Raw genomic sequence first — 20,592 nt, forward strand, 5'->3', positions numbered from 1 at the left:
TTAAAAGGTGTTATTCTAATTTGTTTATATATTTATTGCTGACCCAAATGATTTTGTAGAATCATTCATCATTAGTTTCACCACCATTTTCTTGAGCTTTGATATAATTACAAATTAGAGGGAAGATCTGGTGGTGCTGCTACGGAAAGAATGTATTGAAATTATGAAGGAGAAAAGAGAGAAAAATAAAAATCTGACTTTGGTGTTTTTGACCCGATTTCTCTGCCAGTGATGCTGACTTTGAGGGTTGATGTATTGCAGTGATTAATAACTATACCAATTTCAATTCCCCAACAACAATGCACCAGAAGCAATAATGCATACAGATGCATATAAACTTTGAGATACATAGAGAGAGCTATGAAAATCCAATCAAACACTAATTCAGTAAATCCCCCTTCTCTTTGTATTTTACTCCTACGGTCCTACCATTAACTAAACGAACGCAATAAATGCATGCCATTTACACACTCCCCAATCATACCCAAAAACCCTTCACTTGAAATAAACAATTGACTTGAAAAGGGAGAAAAAGAAACCCAACTCCAGAATTGTAGATCCTTCCCTCTTTGGTGCAAACCTATCACAATCGTATGTGTTATTAAGGAATGCTTGTCATCCTCAGCTAAAGGGCAGTTCAAGACAAGATCCACATGTAGATTGTTGACCAAATAGTTAGTGCCAGGGCTGCAACCAAGTAAGTCCACAGGAAGATGACTGAGCACTCTGCCTCAGCCACATCAAACAGCTGGGTCATGGTACCTGTAATATTATGCTTATTCATATAAGCACTTTTTCATAGTTTTTTATAAGGAAATTGGTAACTCAAAAACTTGCGGCAATGGCTTACCAATATTCATGGCAGGAGGCAGAGTGAACTGAACCATCAGCACAAAGCGGAACAAAGGGTCAGCCGGGAGAAACCCAAGTTCGTGTGCTCCTCTTACAATGCAAATACCAATTGCAGGCATTACAATGTATCTAGAAATGATCACTCCAATGATGACAGGTGCTTTGATTGTTGATGTGCGCAAGCCTATTGCATTAAGAATACAGTAATAGCTTTGTTAGATTGTTTTCCCTTCCATAACTAAGAAAATAGCCTAATGTTGAATATCATATATTGCTGCCTTACCTTGGATGAGGTTGCCTCCAAGAATAAGTGTGATACAAGGAATGGTTCCATTCCTGCATAGTATAGGATGTTTCTGGTTCAAAGTTGGGGGTTCAAGCCTAGTAATTGTTATATTATAACTTATAAGCAGAAAGATACGTACCCAAGTTGTTGAATAGAGTCTTCGATGGCACGAAGGGGGGCGGTGTCACCAATTATTAAGTTTTTAAGCCATGGAATAGTCCCAAAGATGAATCCCGAAATCTGATCATAGACCAGATGAGAAAACATGTAAATTTTATGTCAGTCTTGAGGTCTTGTGAAGCTCTTATAATGTAGGTGAAATGTTAGGAAAACTCACCGCTCCTATTGTTGGTGGTGCCAGTAACTCCTTTAAAATCTGTTGAAAAAATGCTAATACTTTTCGGCTGAATGGTACGTGTGATTCATGTGCTCCTGCCATCTGCCATTAGAGTAATCCAGATAGTCCAAACACCATAGTTGAGTTAATATCTGCATATATATCACAAACTGTAGCCAGACTAGCAGTAATTTTTATCTGATTTTTTGTCCATTGTTTGATGTATGATGGTACTTACAGCATGGTTTTGAGAATGATCAGTGGTTTTAGTTGATAACACTACTATAGAACCCTGCTCTTCATCTTCTGCCTTGAGAAGGTGGGTTTGCCCATCAGCATCCAAATCCATGTTGGGGGTCTTTGAGGCCTTCTCAGCCTTGTCAGCCTTGTCAGCTGCTTGAAGTTCATTAAATTTCACAGATGACGATTTTATCAGCTGGTAAGTGTATGTCCAAATGAAGAAACCGCCAAGCTGCAATAATCAAGTGAGTTGTTGACATGAACTTCATTGACTTCAATTCATATCATGAACTAGTAGAGGAAAATGTGATTTGCAATGTTGCATTACCGCCATGGAAAATGATACATATGACAGTCCAAGCGTGGTACAAACTTCATGATTGCCGAATGGGTTCCCATCCTCTTCACAGATTGCAGGGACAAGTATAAGGAGAAGGTTTCCCAAGTTTGCTATTCAACAAGATTGACCATATTACTTGATAAGGACACTAAATTGCTGCTAAGAGGAAAAAATGAAAAACTATCAAGATTGAGCATTACCTGATGAACATGTAGCAATCACCAGACCTTCCTGATAAGGCTTGGGTTTCAGTATCTTTACCACTATCCATCCAAGAATGCTTCCAATTAGAAAAGTAAGCCCCACGTTGACAATCATAAACCACCTGAATAAACATGATCAAACAAGATACAAGAAAATGGGATATGTATAAAGATGCATTGCTCTAAAGATATTAAAGAAAGTTAAAGAAATGCACAAAGAAAAACACCAAATACAAATGTAGCATACCATGAAATTATGTCATCAAATGTGACAGTCTTGGCCACACTAGCAAATATGAGTGAGGGGGTGAACACCTCGAACACAATCTGCGTTTGTAAACCATAATTTGATGAATATTTAAGAACAGAGTCATACTTAATCTGAAACAACATAGCATGTAGTACTCCCTACCTTGTTCAAGGACTTTCTAGCGGCTGTAGGGAGAAGATTGCAATACTCAGTTGCCATGTAAGCCCCCAACACACTGATTAAGAGAACTTGCAAAACTGGCATAGATGCCACCTCAAACAGTGTCCAGAAACCCATCTTTGTTTGTGTTTCAAACTCTAGACAGAGCTTTAGTTTTGGATTTCCAACACTGTTTCAGTGTGTTCGCTTTGCTGTGTTTTTATTTGAGACCCTTGAACCTCTTTGTTGTAGTACTACTTCAGACAATTCTAAGCAAAATCCTGGAAACAGAAACAAACAGAGAGAAAGAGGACAAAAGGGTAATTAGCCATCAAAAATCCAAAGCAAAATCAAAGACAAGAGTTGAAGTTTTAGAAGGAAAGCCACCAAATATTTTAGGCTTTTTAGCCGTTGCTGACATACATCTTACATGTGAACTATATCGTAGGGAGGAAACAACCATGAAGGTAACTAACATTTGTCATGACTTGGTTCAGTCCCATCACAGAGCGTGTCTCTAATGGTTGTATATATTGTACATATATATATTATGTATTATGTTTATATATTCTTTAAATTTCTGAATGTATGCCATACATCTTCTTTCCATGAGATTTTTTTTTTTTGGTCAGAAAGAATTTCACTTAAAAACTTTTCTGCATACTGGGTTTTGCTTGAAGAACTCCTAGTTAAATTTCTGAGGTTATTGCAACCCAACCCAGGTTGGGTTGGTCTATGAATAAATTTCAAATTGGTAATGAAACCCAATTAGATGGGACTGGTTGGCCTATAAATACCCTTTTTCCTTTTAAATTTGGCTTTATGTTCATCTGAAGGGTTAAGTGGCTAATGAGAGTGGACTAATTGATTGTACAGTACACTAATGAGAGTGGCCTAATTGCTTGTATGTGTAGAGTCCACATCCCGTGAGAATTTGTATTGGTATAATAATAATTTGAAGAGATAAAGAAGAGGACATAAAATGGGACCCAGAAAGGTCAATCCAGCCACTAGCAACACAAAGTGAACAAATGGACAGTGGTCACCACATCAAGAAAAAAAAAAGGGGGTTTATTAATGAATCCTATTCTTCAAGTAATCTATATCATATGGGACTCTCTTCCACACACACACACACACACAAAAGACATATAGGACTCTTTCTCAAGTCTTCTCCTCATCTTTTAGATTGACTGAAATAGTTGGTGATTTGTTTATGCCACTCTGGATGATTCATGCACAACAGAAAAATTATTAGTGAAAATGCTCAAGAGGTTCATGAATTTCTTTTATTCAGATTTGATTTTTCACCTAATAATATATCTAAATCAGCCCCCAACAAATTAATAGCCACATCTTTCAAGCATAAACCTAAGCCATATGCTCTAATCAGCATAACTATGTCTAAACATTAACACAATATATAGCATGTGTGATGATTAATTGATTAGTGGCAATTTAGTTACCATAAATAATCATTAGGTACGTAATGATTCATGACCCACTCAATTTTGTGAAAGCCTAATTCATTATGTGGGACACATAAAAGAATTTGTTAACTAATTAATGCTACTAAAATTATTCAAGTCAGGATACATATATAAATTCACTAGCTATAAGAGTTCAATTCTTGTTGGTTCTTTTTTCTAAGACTTTCTAAAATTTGAACAATACAAAGAAAGTGAGGAAAGAAGAATTGTTGGGTTAGGAAAAAAAAGGTGAACACGTTAAGATTTAGATACGCACATTTGCACTTGTTTAAAACGCAAGGCTAAATGGCCCAAAAAAAAAAAACGCAAGGCTAGCTATGTATAATCTGTTCCAGAACGATTATGAGAGTATGAAAATGCGACATTTTCGAAAAAGTCAAAAAGATTACAAACTTCCGGTCCAAAAAAAAAAAAAAAACATTACAAACTTGCTTTGATTTTGTGGTTGGTAAGCAGATAAGCATTTGAATTTTTGGTCAGCGTACTCTGAATTGTGAGGTATGCAAATATGCATGAGTAATCCAAAGTGTTTAAAATTATGTCTAATTTTCATTGGCTCACAACAATTAAATTAAGAAAAAAATTCAGAATTAATTGACAGATATATTATGAGTAACATTTTTTTGTTAGACAGTCTGGCATACATATCAGACTTTAATTTAGATAACACAATTAATTAAGAATGAATTTAATCGATTATTTACATTCACAGTAAGACAACTAACATATAATGTTTCTATATTATCATCAAGAGAGAATGTTATCATGTATAACTCGTATAATCCCCACAAGGAGATGGACGAGAAGTGACCCAGAAGCAGCTCAAAACCAGAAGATAAAGTACTCCCTGAATTATAGAAGGTGTACAAGTACAATAACATAAGGTATATAACTAGGTAGAGATGAAATTAATTAATCCTCGGAAAATAAAAAATTATCGTTGTTAAAGGTGGTAAAATTTCAAGTAATTAAAACGTAAAAAACGACCAAATAAGAAATCAAGAAACAAAGATTGTTATTGATGGGAGAGATCGATCGAGATGAAGATGAACCTGGAATTGAGTGTGGGCTGACAAAGTTGAGAACCCAGCTTCAACAATAATCATGATTCATGGTTGAGAGAGAAAAATGGGAGCTGCCACAGAGAGAGAGAGAGTAGTTGAATAACTTGAATGCTATTTATAGATGTTAGAGAAGAGAGAAGAAGGCATGTCGAGGAGCCATGAGACTCGCATGGCATGCCTTTTATTTTGGAGTATTAATTGATGGTGATTGGTGCCAGTGAAAAGCTGCTTCGTTTCTTACTTAATTTTGTTTTTTGCCCATTATTACTTAATTTTGTTTAATTACTTGTATTTGCTATTTATACAGAGGGCCGACCTTGCATTGCTTCCGCGGTTCCACCATGTAATGTCATTCTTTATCAGTTACCTCCATGTGCATAATTAAACGTACACAATAATAATGACTTGTGCAGCTAGAAGATATCGAACAGTACATACATAAATGCAGATTAGTCACCTTAAATAATAGTACGTTATTAAATTTAGTTGCAAAAACCAACAAATTAAATTTCCTATTTTTATTTATTTATAGGGGTCCAATTATACCTTACAGAAAAGTTGAGTTTATCGATCTTTATTCGTTGTAGTAAAAATGCAAATCGCTATCTTGAATTTTCTGATACATACACTACCGCAGACACGACAAATCATCACATGGTATATATACGAAAGAGAGAATTCTATTTAGGCAGCTGATGGCTCGATCTAATCATCTCGATCAGGTAGACAAATTCGAATTTGTGAGTATAACTACAAATTAATAATTTGGGGTAGACCAAAATACTACTACTGCTGCATTAATTGAATGTATAAAATAGTGCAATTATTTGGTGATGGGATGACTGATTGGCTTGGAGTTTTCTCCATCAATATGCATCGTCGGTGATAATTACCACACGCTTAACAACAAATAATGTGCTTACGTATGAGCTAATGTCACCACCATATAATTAATACTCAACCTGCATATTGGATCTCAGGTTTATATATTATATATAATATGAACATATAAGTTATTAAATTATAAAATTTTATTACGTACTGTATATTAATTAAGGAATTTAATTAACTAACTACTCAGTGTACTCGCATATATGATATATTTCATGTTTATGCTTGTCATTATCCTTCTTAGAGGAGATCTGGTACAGTTGGAATTGAAGCACACATTAACTTATTATATAAACAACCCAATGTTTTTTCTTCTGGTTAGAAATCAAATAAATAATACTTGTTATACACATGAGTGGCCCTACCAATGTTTTTTCTTCTGGTGTAAACAATGTTGCTGCAAATTGACCACTAGGTAGGGCACTCATGTGATTATCGTTTGTATGAAAAAGGCCAGGCCTCGATGTATAATTGATATGCTTTTTGAATTAGCAACCCACATCGATCGACAACAACAACAAGCCTAGCATACATATGAGTGGTTGGCAAAAGCATCAGCCATGCATGTGCTGTTGTGATGAAATGCTGGACATATGCCTTATTCTTGTGGTGTACGTGGGGATAATTAACTTAGGACAAGTTATAGTACATCCGTCGACATGATATGTAACAGATCGAATGGTCTTAAAAATTATATTTTTCAAATTAAAATAAGTAAACTCGTTGATCCAAAGATGACGAAAATAGGTAAATTAACGGCCTCCAATTTCTTTGGTGATCGAATCAGCTGCATGGTACATTGGTACATGTACTGCTTCTGCTTAACAACGACCTTTACCGGCTTACCCATATTTAGTTCGAGTTGGGACACACCACCTAATTCAATACCAAACAAGCTTTCAGCCGTTGATTCTCATTGAACCCAAATATCAAATTATAATATTATGTTTATAAATGTTTGACAAAAAATTTCCATATCTATACTATTATGTCAAAAATGACTCACTTTTATCAACAAGTTCAGAAGAAAAATGATGAATATATCCCAAAAATGCATCACATGACATGATCTCAAACTATAAGCTAGGACGCTTAAAGTAAGGATGAGGCATACAAAGCAGTGATGGGAACTGTGTATATATATTTTAAAACATCTGTCAAAAGATCATCCATGTAAAAATTTGGATTTCTTTTACTTAGATAAATACTCTTGTTTAACGAACTGTGTTGTTTGCACAAACAAGCCAGTCCGTTTAAGTTGAACTCATCGTATTTTCGGCGTGCTCGAGCCGGCCCATATAATTAAGACCTAGGCCCGGTATGGCCCATGGCCCAAGAGCCAGTCGTGCTCGTGCAATGCCTTAAATGGGCCGGCCCATAGACTTTTTTTTTTAGGGTGAAAACATTAATCTTATGAGTTTTTTTTCTTTATAATTAAATATTAACATTTCTTTTTTGCAAAAAAATTGAATAATCGTGTTGATAAGTTCTCTAAAAATAGAAAAAACAATGTTAAATTAAAGAGTCGTGCCTAATTATGGCCTATTTCGTGCTCGTGCTCATGCCGTGCCATGCCTGATGGGCTAAAAATTTCGGCCCGACCCAGCCCATTTACTCGTATCGTGCCATACAGTGCCTATTTTAATCATGTCGTGCTAGTGTCGTGCTCAGGCCGGCCTAGTCCATTTGACACCTCTAGTTTAGATGACCAACCAATTATCAATTTAGCTAATTTTCCCAGAAATGATTTTTAATAATAGACTTAAAAAATGGACGATTTCGATCATTAAACTGCATTTGTCAAATAATTCTCATAGAGAATGTTATTACTTTTCTTAAAATGAGACATTTCCCATTTAAAGCTCCTTTTGCAAACTATATATTATTAAATCAATTATAAATAAACAATTTTTGACAATATATTCTAAAATTAGTTGGTTTAAAAGGAACCATATGCATCTAGATATCATATCACATTGTAGAATGCAGATGAATGTCTAATATACCATTAATGAAGCTCATTATCCTATTCTTTAATTAGTGAGTCAGTAGCTAGTAACAAGCACAATCATCTTGGGATTCGATTTGTTAGGTGTGAGGAGCCGTATATCGAAGTTGTTTTTTTTTTATTTTTTGCCAATGTATATAGAAGCTTAGCTAGGTGGGTCAATACAAATTGAGTGGACTTGCCATAATTTCATCAAATAATTTGGGGGGACCGGACCGGACCGGACCGAGGCATGTGCCACTATACACTGCTTTAGCCATCACTCATTAATGCCCTCTCTGTTTTAGGAATATTGATTTTCAAATTTAAGTCATCAGATGGTCGTGGTCCTACATTTTAAAATTTTTGAAAGAAGGAACCATCTTTCAAGCATAGGAAAATTCACATTGTTCATTAACTTGTAAATTGTAATTTAATTCTATGATTTGAACTATTTATTTTAAGGGTCTTTAGCTTCAAGAATTATTATGTAAAATATTAGATCAATTAATTCAGAAATCATTTATTCATTTATAGCTAGCATTATTAATCATTGAATTGTTGACTAAACAGTTTAGAATATATACATATGGTGTTATTAAACTGCTAACTTTAATAAGGAAATAAAGAATGTTGAATTGTATGTTTGTACCTTGTGGCATGCAGCTCTTGGTCAATAATTTTGTTATATATAAATTAATCCTCATCTTGTCTTTTTTTTTTTGGCCAAGAATCCTCATCTTGTCAATTTGTCGAGTTGGTGTTTGGTGTAATTAGGCATTCACATCACTGGTAGGGAAACATCTAGTTGATTGCAAAACGCTCGACTTGAAAATGGTGATAGATGCATTGCACAAATATATATTCATTGTATATCACTCTACTTAAAAAAAAAAAAAAAATAGAATTTCTCGTCAAGTAGATATTTTAATTATTAAAGAAATTAATGAATGCACACTTGCAATTAATTAATTAAATCATATAGTTATTATAAACGTGGATGATTGTGTGGGTTTGTGTCTTTGTGATCATGAGTTGTTGTGATCATCCTTGTTTGCTCTTTCTTCTGCATGCGTACGTCATAGCATACTCAAACCTACGTGTCCAAAAGCGAATGCAGCCAAAGCTTACATGTTGAGTCGACGATTTTATTTGTCTCATCTATATTGAAAAATTCTATAATATAAATTGTATGCTGTATAATTAATTTTTTAAATTTTCAGATCTGATTGGTTCGTCATTCCTTACAAGAATATAAATTTGTAATTTGGAATCATTGAATTTATTCTTATATACAAATCCACATTTTTTATGCTCTAAAATATAAATGATTTTTATTATTGAAATTGGTTGTTGTATGCAATGTTCTAAAAATTGCTAGGCGGGCGGCGGACGGCAGGAGGGCGCCTAGAGCCTAGAAGCCTAGGAGCCTGGGCAAGGCCTAGGCGGCGCCTAGATGATTTTTTTTATTAGTACTATGTCTAGGAGGGTCTTACTAGCTTCATACTTGTTCAGATAAATTATTATTTGTTGAGATAGATATTTTGAAAAATTATTATTTGTTACTTGTTATTAGTATTTTGTGCTTAAAAATAATTAAAAAAATACTTGGGTGTTAATCGGGGCGGCTAGCCAACGTCTAGCGCCTAGGCGCCGCCTAGAGGGGTTTTTAGAACACTTATTGTATGATTAGATGAACGGAAAATTCCTTACTTACTTTATAGTGAGTGAGTGAGTGAGTGAGTGATAATTATTATATATATATTCTTTTATTTCCTCTTTTAATTATTTATTTTGATGCATGTATGGTCATTGGTCCATGGATCACTAGTGCTAAGTGCGGACTGTGGAGGGTTCAATCATGATCGATCATGTCTGAATATGTTTCCCCTTCTATATTAAAGAATGTCAGATTCCACGTTCATAGTAAGGACAATTGAAGACAAGTGAAAGTCTAGATTTATATGAATGAACATGTAGAGAGAACAAAAGAGCTACAAACAAGTAGATTAACTTGTAATTAAAATAGGCATTTCCTTCTTACTTTCTTTTGTTTGGTTGTGGCTATAAAAGGGTCTAGAAAATGACAAGATTTTACTTTCATCTATTTACTTGATTTCAATTAACCACATTGGAAAAATTATTCAAATTAACTAGCCTTAATTATATTTTTTATCACTCATAGTTTCAGTTGATTTCTATTTTACCACCTAAATGTTTATTTGTCTTACTTTACCACTTACAACTATTTTCATGTCTCACTTTATTTTTTTTGTCCATTCCATCACTTAAGCCGTCAAAAATGTTGATGTAGCAGGGGCATTTTTATCACCAATATTGACGGATTAGTTGATCCGTCGATGGGATAAACGAAAAAAGATAAAAGTGGGACAAAGATAAGAATGGGCATTTTTGTCATCAATATTGACGGATTAGGTAGCAAAGTAGAACAAATAAATATCTGTTGCGTAGTAAAGTGAAAATCATCTAAAAGACTAAAACTATGAGTGGTAAAAACTCAATTAAGCCAATTAACTATATAAAGGTAGTGGAAACTTGTAGCTTCAATGGAATAGAGTTTTTACCCCACTCATGGTCAGATCAGTTGCAACCTCTCTATTCTCAGGACTCAGGAGCTACAAGTCTTTTTGACTATATAAGGAGTTTTTTGTTCTGTTGGGTCCATTGAAACCCAGACAGCATTGAATTGGTTTAAGGCCCAACTCAAAGTTCAAACTACACGTTGTTGTTATAAATCTTCTAAATAGAGGTAAGTGTCATAGAAATTGTGCATGAACTTCGTGACTAATCAGCCCCACTTTGAAACTTGCACCTTGCAGAATGATTAATGCTTTTTCCAGATAATCAAGATCCATTTAGCATGATTAAATATGTTTTCAGAAGTCTATGACGTTGAAGCAAATAAGTATTCCAGCAACTGTTATGGTTTTTTATTGCTGATATTCTTTATGTAATCAACCCAAATTTATGAACAAGATAAACAAGCAAGAAGAAGAAGATTTTAAACGTTATTCTCCAGGTGCTAGACACATGTAAGATGTAACAAATCAAAACTAAAATTCTGCACACATTATATTATATGGAAGCTTCTATTTCATCTGAAGCCACTGCAGCTCCATTTGGGGCATCATCTGCATGCAGCTGAGCAGAAACATCATCTATGGCAGAATTTAGTTGTGCAATCTTCTCAGCCAGTATTTTGCGGGTTTTCTGTTACCACAAAACACAACCAGAAACTCATAAGTTCAGATCGAATAATAAGAATTAACAGACCAGATAACATGGTCCAAAAGTTTTAGGGGATTGACCAATCAAATTTTCCACTTCAAAGGTTTATGAATCTATAAAAATAGTCTAATTAAGAAGCAATCTACAACCTATAGATATTTATGTATTACAATTCAAGCAGGACACTTACTGTACATATCATGCATAATGGCCTAAGAAAGTGTAGATTCTTCCTCTTTATCACCACTGGCCTCTTATAGTACTTCTCCTCATTTAAAAAGCAAAGGTTTGGGATTCAGCCCATTATGGATATGTTTTTGGGGGTTTGGCATCACTCTATCATTTGGCCAAACAGGGAAAAAAAAAACATTTCCTCCACTTAATTATTAAGTTCCCCATTCAAGAAATCTAGAACTATCATGACCTTTGTCATTGCTAAAAACAAAATTTAACTGCAGAAACAAATAATTCTCACCTCAAGAGCTTTCTCTTCATCATATATAAATTTTGGCAGCTTCCTCATCAAATCTTTTCTATCAGCTCCAGCAACAGCTAGTGCCTTGCTTATCTGGAAAGACAAAAAATATAGCACATAAAATCACATCCGTGGCTCATCTCCCATAATCAATTAATTCATCATATATCTTAAACTACATAAATTTACCTATCCTCTAGAAGGTAAACCTTTGGAAGGAGAGAAAAGAGGGGGGGGGGGTGTAGAACTAGATGTTGAATAGATATTCAGTGATAAATCATAAATTTAACGATACAGGTGAGGGTATGCAAATAACAGACGCACATATTGTAAGGAAGGGGCCTATAATGTCTACTCAGCAACAATAGCAATCACATCATCAAATTCAGGCACCAAAACTCACCACCATTAAATCTTGTAATAATCTCATAAAATACAGACCCAACGCAATGGTAACAGATCAAACTGTGATAGATACATAAGGTGAGTACTTCAACCATACCTGAGGTGCATAAACACAACCTAATGCTCCAACAATTACCCCACCCAATACAAATCCACCCACGAAGATGCTTGCAGAACTTGGTCTTCCACTATCCCCACTGTACCAGCAGAAAGGAAAAGAAATGGATAGAAGTAATTACAGTTTATTGATATCCATGTAACATGAGTATTAACCAACTAAGAAAATTATCTAAAAAACCGATAATGAAACAGTAAAAATTTAGACTTATTGCTAGTGGGAATATATATATATATATATCATAGTTACCATGATACTATCTCTAAGTAACTTCTAGAAAGTTATATGCATACCTTGCTCGGACCACAAGTTGCCTTTTGCCCTGAAATGTGGGATTTAGATTACTGGGGGTAACGTTCAAAAGACAATGGTGCATTGGCTTCGAAGAAGAACCTAGCATAAAACATTTTGCAATAATTAACGGAAAATTTAAAATGTGAAATTCAAATGTAACAATATTTTGCACCTACATGTTTAACCAAGACAACGGACATGCTAGACAGAGTCTCATGCAATGCCTTGAGCCAATCCAAGATGAAAGAGAATAAAATCTTGATACCGAAATAACATGCCAGAGAAAATAAGTTGAAGTGGCCTAGTAATAGGGAAAACCGCATAGAACAGAAAGATAAATCGAGAAGCTAACAAGTACCAGCTGGTGAATCCTAAAGCCCTATGCACTTCCAATTCAAAATTGACAACTTGAAAGGGTTGTATGCCTAATAAATTAATCTCACAATACCCTTTAAATGTGTAACTGGTTAACTTAAGTAAAGTAGCATGTATAGACAATTGGATTATGGATAGCAACAATAACAAAAGGTGGGATTGAATCATAGGACTCACATGAAAAGACAACCAGCAAAATCACATAGACCCACAAATCAGAGAACTCAGGACTGGGCATTTGCTACATTTCAATTTTCTAATCCTCCACAAATGGAGCCTAAAGTCTGCCTTAAAAAGAAAAAAAAACGAAACAAACCCATAAAGGAGAGTGTACACTAATTTTTTACAACAAAAATGATGAGAAATCTACAATTTCTAGTGATCCGTTAGTTTAGAATAAAAATCTTCAAAGGAACCAATAGAAGATATCAACCAACATATAACAGAAACTAAATCACAATCATTTGAATGGAACTAAACAAGGAAAAAACAAAAACACACAAAGAGGATGATATGATTACCGGTCACAAAGTGGGCTTTGGGATTTTGAACTGAAACGAACGAGCTTGTAAGAGCACTCATGGTTTTCAACTTTACAACACAGAGTAAGGAAGAGAGAGAGAGAGAGAGAGAGAACAGAGCGAGAAAATGTTTGCTTTTGTGTTTGTGTATCTGAGGATGAATTGCTATTCCACCGAAAACAAATTTTCTCCTTCGATATTATCGAACTACCGCATTGTTACAAGCTTCAAGATCAGACAAATAGCAGCATTTTAAAAAATTTATTAAACAAAAATAAAGTGATGAGGCTCAGATCTTTTGGGCTTCATATTGGGTTGACATTGGAATGCCAATTCTTGGTCCACCGTTAGGTCAGGCCCAAACAAATTAGAGTTTGTTTGTGTTTAGGGTTTGGGTTTGGGTTCCTCATAGGCATGCTTCGGTTGTTTTCTCTGTTTTTCGGTTGTATTGGACTGGCCCTGACCTTTTGTATTTGGCAAACCTTTCCATTAGATTTTCATGGAATTTTGTACCGAAAATTCTTAGTAGGAGTTGGTATGTCATAAAATTATATCTTTAACCCTTGGATCGACATGTTGATTTTTAACAATATGATTCAAATTTGTAAATCACTATTAAATCTATTAGTTATTTTTGATAATCGAGGGTGTTTGGGCTAGATTTCGCTCATAAAACTAATCTCTTGATCCGTTTAAAGACAAACAATCAACGCCAGACCTAGAAAATTTACAAGAAATTTTATCTCTCTTGCTGCTGGCTTCAAGGGTCGAACTGGAGAATCGAACTCGGTACCTTATAATATATATATATATATATATATTAGTGTGCATGTGAATTCTTACTATAGTGACTAACTTTCTATGCTTTAAAGTCTAAGGAAACCACCACACCACAATTTGACCGCAGAAAGAATGACAGAGTCCAATCCATGAGGACCATGACCCAAAAGAAAATGAAGGTCAAAATGTCCAATCCAATGAAAAATCGGCATAGGTCGTTCCCACTTGTCACACTCCTAACCCTTTTTCCCATTTCAGATTGACATGGCTTGATGCCACTAGTCTACTAGGAGTTTCTGAATTCTCCCTTAATTTGGTCCTCCAAAATAATATTGCTTATAGTTAAACATTAACTTATTAAATTGATTTTTAATTATCAAGGGCCATCATGCCAAGGTGATACCATTACAAAACATTTCAAACTCTTGATTGGCTATCTCCATCTCTTATTGTGATGTATTATAATATAATTCATTGACCTTGTTTGCATCCCTTCTACACAAATTTAACCTTATATAAGAAAGATTCTTATACACCTAGTAACATGATAAAGAATAGCATTTATATAAGTTGTGTTGGGCTGCTTGTTAATTTGTATGTATTCATTTGTTATTTGTATACGGGTTTATTTCTATTAAAGATGTGGTTTTGCAAAATTTCTATTAAAGATATGGTTTTGTAAAATTAATTTAATAGTTGATTAGTTGGTTAAATTAGGTCACTTTCTTATGGGCTCCCAAATATAGATTGACCACTTTCCACACCCTTTGAGCCTCATTTGGTTCATAAAATACAGTTCTGAAAAAATCAATTTTTATGCATTATTCAGAATATGTAAGATCATCTGACATTTCCTGAAAAATATCACACTTGGCCACTGCCATCATCTGACATGGATCTCCACGATGAACCGACCCGCACGTTAGCATTTGAGGTTTGAATTAAACCAGCAGCATGCGGCCCGACCCGACCCCACATACCCGACGACTCAGATTAAGTTCAAATACTGTTAATTAAAATATGAACAAAATGAATTGTGGTGTTCCTCCTAATTAAGTTCCTCTGTAATGGACATGCAAATGGCCAAGGGTCAATTGAGTTTAGGTAATACACCTCATTCAATAATTGTGCTTAAATTATTATTTATGTCACTCTTCTTTAGCATTGACAAGTGGCAAATTGCAACAATTAGCACTGATGCCAATTTAAAAAGTTATTTAATTTTATCAACTTGCCTATTTTGAACATTATGGTTGACCAGAATGGGATCAGTCATGTAATTGGTGTGTTGGATTTTTATTTTATCTACTTTCTGTTTTTAGGACTCTGAGAATTTTTTTTGTATTTGATAGTGTAAACATGGTAATGAAAGGGGCAAATTTCTCATTCCTTAAATACATATCTAAATATAAATTTTCTCTAGATTTAGTGAGATTCATTTTATTTATACATTAGAGGGAATCGAACCCTGAATCTAGTCTAATCATAACCCTTACCTCACTTACCCTTACCACTTGGGCTAACCCAAGGGCTTTAGACTCGTTTCATCCATTATCAAGTAGCATACGTATTAAATGAGTTGAAGCTTTAATAACAAAATTAGAGGTGTAATTCGGTCGGTAACCGAACCAATTTAGAGAAATCGACACCAAACCGACATGAGGAAAAAGGCCACAAAGGAGGACCGACGCTGAACCGATAGAAGTCGGTGATCGACTTCTCAGGGTACTTAGGCTACTTTTGGTACAAATTATTATAGTAGTATTTCTTTTGGTACAAATTACAAAACAATCATGTAGTTCCACTAAATAACAATGATGCTAGATATCTTAAATTTGAATCTTAAATACATGTGGTAGTTTTTCATATATTCATATTTAGGTCTACTCTAAACTTCTTTATTTACAACAAGTAAAACACTAACATATACACTACTACATCATTTGATATCCAAATTTAGAATTCCTAACATTATCTATAATAATAACAACAATTATTTTAAAACTTTGATCAATTAGGGGTAAATGTGAACTATGACTCAATCAAGCTATGTTTTGACAATATAATGAATAGAGAGAAAATATTAAGTACATTTTGGTCAATGCACTTAATCGGGATTTGGTCAACTTTATGTCATAGATCTCAGCTAATCAACTACTAAGCACTAACACATTTGCCACATATTATATTAAAGTATAATATAAATATTTAGTTAAAATATAATTTAATTGCCACTATTCAAGTTTATTGTCATATTCACGTGCCTCTTAAGACTAAAGTACTAGGGACCAACCAAATTTCTCAAATTTACGCTCCATAATCCATACATCTATTTTTAACAAACAATATGTTATCTTAAATTGGTATTTGTCTTAATTTTTTATTTTTTCCGAATTTACATAGTAGTTATACATTAAACTTTTTTTTTTAAATATTAATATATTACCATTTGAATTTAATAGTGTAGGGCCGCTATGAACAATGCCTAAGATTCTTATTTTATTTTTGGTCCGAATCGGAACATGAACATCCAAGATTCTATGCATGTTTATTCACACCAGAAGAAGAAAATAAATAATATGTATAGGATCCAGGAAAAAAAAAAAAAGAATAAAGTATATTAACGCACATGTGTTTCTTGGGGTTTGTAAAATGATGTTTGAAGATTGAATACGACGAGTAGCAAATTATAAGCTCTGTGCTTTTTGGCAGAGTATTGCTCCAATTGGTCCATTTCATCCACCTACATGCGTTGCATGGGGACTTCTTTTTTCGTTTTTGGCTTTCCTTCTCCAACTGCAAAACAGCAAACGTGTATTATTAATGTTTAGGCTTTTTTACTCAAATAGCACCTGAACTATAGGGGGTGTGCTTAAATACCATCCAAACTTTTTTTCTTGCCAATTTACCACCTGAAATTATTAATATGTGCTAATTTGCCACCTAACATCCATTTTTCTGTTAAATCATCAAAAAATTTCCTAAACTTCCCATTTTGCCCTTGAATACAATAAAAAAATATTATTATTTTAAAAACTTTTTTAAAAATATAATTAGAAAAAAAAATTAAAAACTAAAAAACTAGAAAATGGAAATACCCTTTTTTTTTAGGGGGTTTAATTAGATTTTTTTTTTAATATTTAAAATGCTTTTTTATATAAATGACGAAAATACCCTTGAAATAAACAAAAAATTTAACTAAAATGACGGTAGGTGGTAAATTGGCCAATATGTGAAAGTTCAGGTGGTAAAATGGCAAGAAAAAAAGTTTGGGTGGTATTTGAGCACACCCTTTATAGTTCAGGTGGTATTTGAGTAAAAAAGCCTAATGTTTATTAATGTGGGTTTATAAATTTATATTTATATAAATATACATATAAAATAATGTGGGTATATCTCCAAATAAAAATAAAAATTAATTACCCTAAGCTACCTTTTATTTATTGTTTTTACTCTCTAGTGCACCAATTAATTTTTTTTAATAACAAGGTAAGTTGCTATCTTGAAATCTGGTCAATTGCCATTTTATTTTCTTTTTGTCATTCTCTTTCTTCTTGTTTGTGGATAAACCCACACCGATCCAACAGCCAGTCAGGGCCGGACACGTGGCTGGTCAGACCTGACTTCAATGTTTGACTTCTCAGTGGTCAGACTTTGACCTCCACGTCATCACTGCTCAGCACTTCCTCAGCCAGCTCAGATCGGGTCTCCATGCCGAGTCCTCCGTGCCCGGTCCAAGCCGAACCGATGATCTTCCAAAGGGATTGAGTGTCCATCTTTCCAGTCATTCCGGCTCGGCTCGGCTCGGGACAGGAATACCCTCCTTTCGAGTTCTGGCGTCGGCCAGTTAGGGCTCGGAAGGACCCCTATCAATTGGACCGGCTCGGTCTGGGATCCCGTGTCCGATCCGATCACACATGGGCTTCATGCATACGCATAAGAACATGTGTTCGGGTCGGCTCGGCTCTCCGCCACCATCCCCAGGAAGATCACGTTGGGGTGAACCGCCACAATTAAATGCACCTGACAAAGGTCTTCTGACAAAAAGACAATTCAGCCTGCATTCATGACTACTGAGGGAGTTCACCTGGATCTTCCATACTTGCATTCAATGCAGCATTGAATGCAAAGGAGGTGGGTAGCTGTGCATGCTACTGTTCACGACCGAACTCGTGGATCTTTCTCAACCAGCCAGTCACATGCAGGTAACTTACTCATCACAATCTCCTTTGCCTATATATACCAACTCATATGTGCAAAACGGGATCCCCAATCTAGCCACCAATTACTCACCAGACAAACACTCAAAAAAAGAGCCTTTACTCACCCAAGAGCATACCCAACTTGCTGAGAATAAACCCAGAACATTTGCCTTGTTCTTCCTATTCTCCCAAGTTCATCCTTTGTTCTTCCTCACCTACCATCCAACACCATCACTGACTTCATCATCGAAGCGTGTTTGGCTGGTACCACACCGGTCCATCTCCTTTGATCTTGTTTCCCTTACAGGAAGACCTCACGTCATCATTCAGCAGGACTTCGGATCAGCCAGGTCACTACCTCTAAGTTGTTGCATCTCTCTTGCGGAAATTTGCATCAACACTTCTCTCTTCTCTCTTCTCTCTTCACGCTCATCTTCTCTCTTTATCCCCCCATTATGTATCTTTTCTCTTTCTTCTTCATCATCTTCTTGTTCTTCTTCTTCGCAGAGCAAGCACCTTCAGGACGAACACCACCACCACGAGCAGCTCCGCGATCTGTTCGTCATCCAGCTTTGCCATTTCGCCGCTGCCCGCCACTAATTTCGATCCAATTTATTAATTAATCAAATAATTCAGATCCCGACTTTTCTCTCTTCTTATCAAGGTCTGTGCATGAGTATGTTTAGGTTCTTGATTTTTTTTGTTTAGTTCAGTTTCTGAAACTGCAGAAACAGTTTCTGAAACTGCAGAAACAGTTTATGCAGTTTCTGGAACTGCAAGTGAACTGAAACTGCAGAAACTGCAATTTATTAGAGTTGAAACTGCAGTTTATTGGAGTTGCGGACTTGCAGTTTCAGTTTCTGCAAGTGAACTTTCTGCAGTTTCTGAAACTGCAAGTGAACTGAAAGTGCAGAAACTGCAATTTATTAGAGTTGAAACTGCAGTTTATTGGACTTGCAGTTTCAGTTTCAGTTTCAGTTTTTTGGGTTTACCCTAAATTGCAGTTTCTGCAGTTTATGAAACTTTAAGTGAACTGAAACTGCAGAAACTGCAATTTATTAGAGTTGAAACTGCAGTTTATTGGAGTTGCGAACTTGCAGTTTCAGTTTCTGTTTTTTGGTGATGCGTTGATGCTGGTATTTTGGAAGATGTTTGCATGTTATGTTTTTGTATAGTCTATTTTCGGATGGTATTTTGGGATCTAGTGAGTGTGGTGTCTGCAAATAAATAATAAGATTGTGGTAGTTGGCCCGCAAAAAAAGAATGGGGCTTTAGGTGGTTTTGGTTAATAAATTTAGATACCAATACCTGTATGTTAAAGGACTCTAAAAATAATGTGGGTATATATATACATATATGTAATATGTTTAGAATTTTATTCAAGTGTGAACTCACACTACAAGAATTTAATCAGGAAAAAGAACTAACACATGATTGAGAAAATGATGACAAAAATGAGAGAGATAACTCAACCACTATAAAAAAATTAAAATCATAATACATAATCATAGTTTTGTATTATTTAATATTGTTGAGTGATTCAAATATAATTATGAAACAATACTTTTTCTACATAAACTGGCAAGCATTCACTCAACATAAAACAATGTTTAACATAAATGTTTCGAAGTATTAACTGGACATATTAATATGGGTTAGAAATACATTCTTTGTGCCAATACCTATGTGCTTGTTGAAAAAATTTGGTGGGTATACTTTTTATTTAATTATACAATGTCAAAATTGAAAATTTGCATAAAAGCATTAAACATGCACACCCAACTCTATCAACTTGCAAGTTGCTGGCACTGCATCTTAAACCATCATTTGTCCTTTTTTGTAATAATAGTTTTTGTTTTTGTTTTTGTTTTGACATGGTTTGTAAGCTTGGATTGGAACTTTCTTGGAAGACTAGAGTGGTCGACAGGCGACTGAGTGAGAAAGGCGCGTAAAGAAGTAACACTACCAAACTAAAGCCCAAGTGTTTGACCTCAGCAGAACAGCTCAACCAGATCAGCTGAATCACAATCTCAGACAATAAAGCTTCATAAGATTAATACTATTACAGTATTAC

At 34.8% G+C, this 20,592-nt stretch overlaps 2 protein-coding genes across 2 annotated transcripts; both read right to left on the reverse strand.

Annotated features, from left to right (window-relative positions):
• Nucleotides 1-307: 307 nt before the first annotated feature.
• On the reverse strand, nt 308-5,342 carry LOC147284951 (protein PIN-LIKES 7-like). The gene is made up of 11 exons (XM_086243849.1): nt 5,210-5,342; nt 2,671-2,948; nt 2,506-2,585; nt 2,256-2,380; nt 2,044-2,165; nt 1,714-1,947; nt 1,476-1,577; nt 1,278-1,378; nt 1,136-1,188; nt 851-1,036; nt 308-762 (listed from the first exon to the last, which is right to left on the reverse strand). The coding sequence occupies exons 2-11, from the start codon at nt 2,803-2,805 to the stop codon at nt 638-640; spliced, it is 1,263 nt and encodes a 420-aa protein (XP_086099975.1). The 5' UTR covers nt 2,806-2,948; nt 5,210-5,342; the 3' UTR covers nt 308-637.
• A 5,670-nt stretch (nt 5,343-11,012) lies between these two features.
• On the reverse strand, nt 11,013-13,779 carry LOC147284952 (uncharacterized). Its single transcript, XM_086244516.1, has 5 exons — nt 13,537-13,779; nt 12,640-12,739; nt 12,326-12,425; nt 11,824-11,916; nt 11,013-11,330 (listed from the first exon to the last, which is right to left on the reverse strand). Exons 1-5 carry the CDS (start codon nt 13,595-13,597, stop codon nt 11,196-11,198), a joined length of 489 nt encoding a protein of 162 aa, XP_086100642.1. The 5' UTR covers nt 13,598-13,779; the 3' UTR covers nt 11,013-11,195.
• Nucleotides 13,780-20,592: the final 6,813 nt, after the last annotated feature.

This window comes from Dryas octopetala, chromosome 5, assembly GCF_963921425.1.
Source record: "Dryas octopetala chromosome 5, drDryOcto1.1, whole genome shotgun sequence".
Classification (NCBI taxonomy): Eukaryota; Viridiplantae; Streptophyta; class Magnoliopsida; order Rosales; family Rosaceae; genus Dryas; species Dryas octopetala.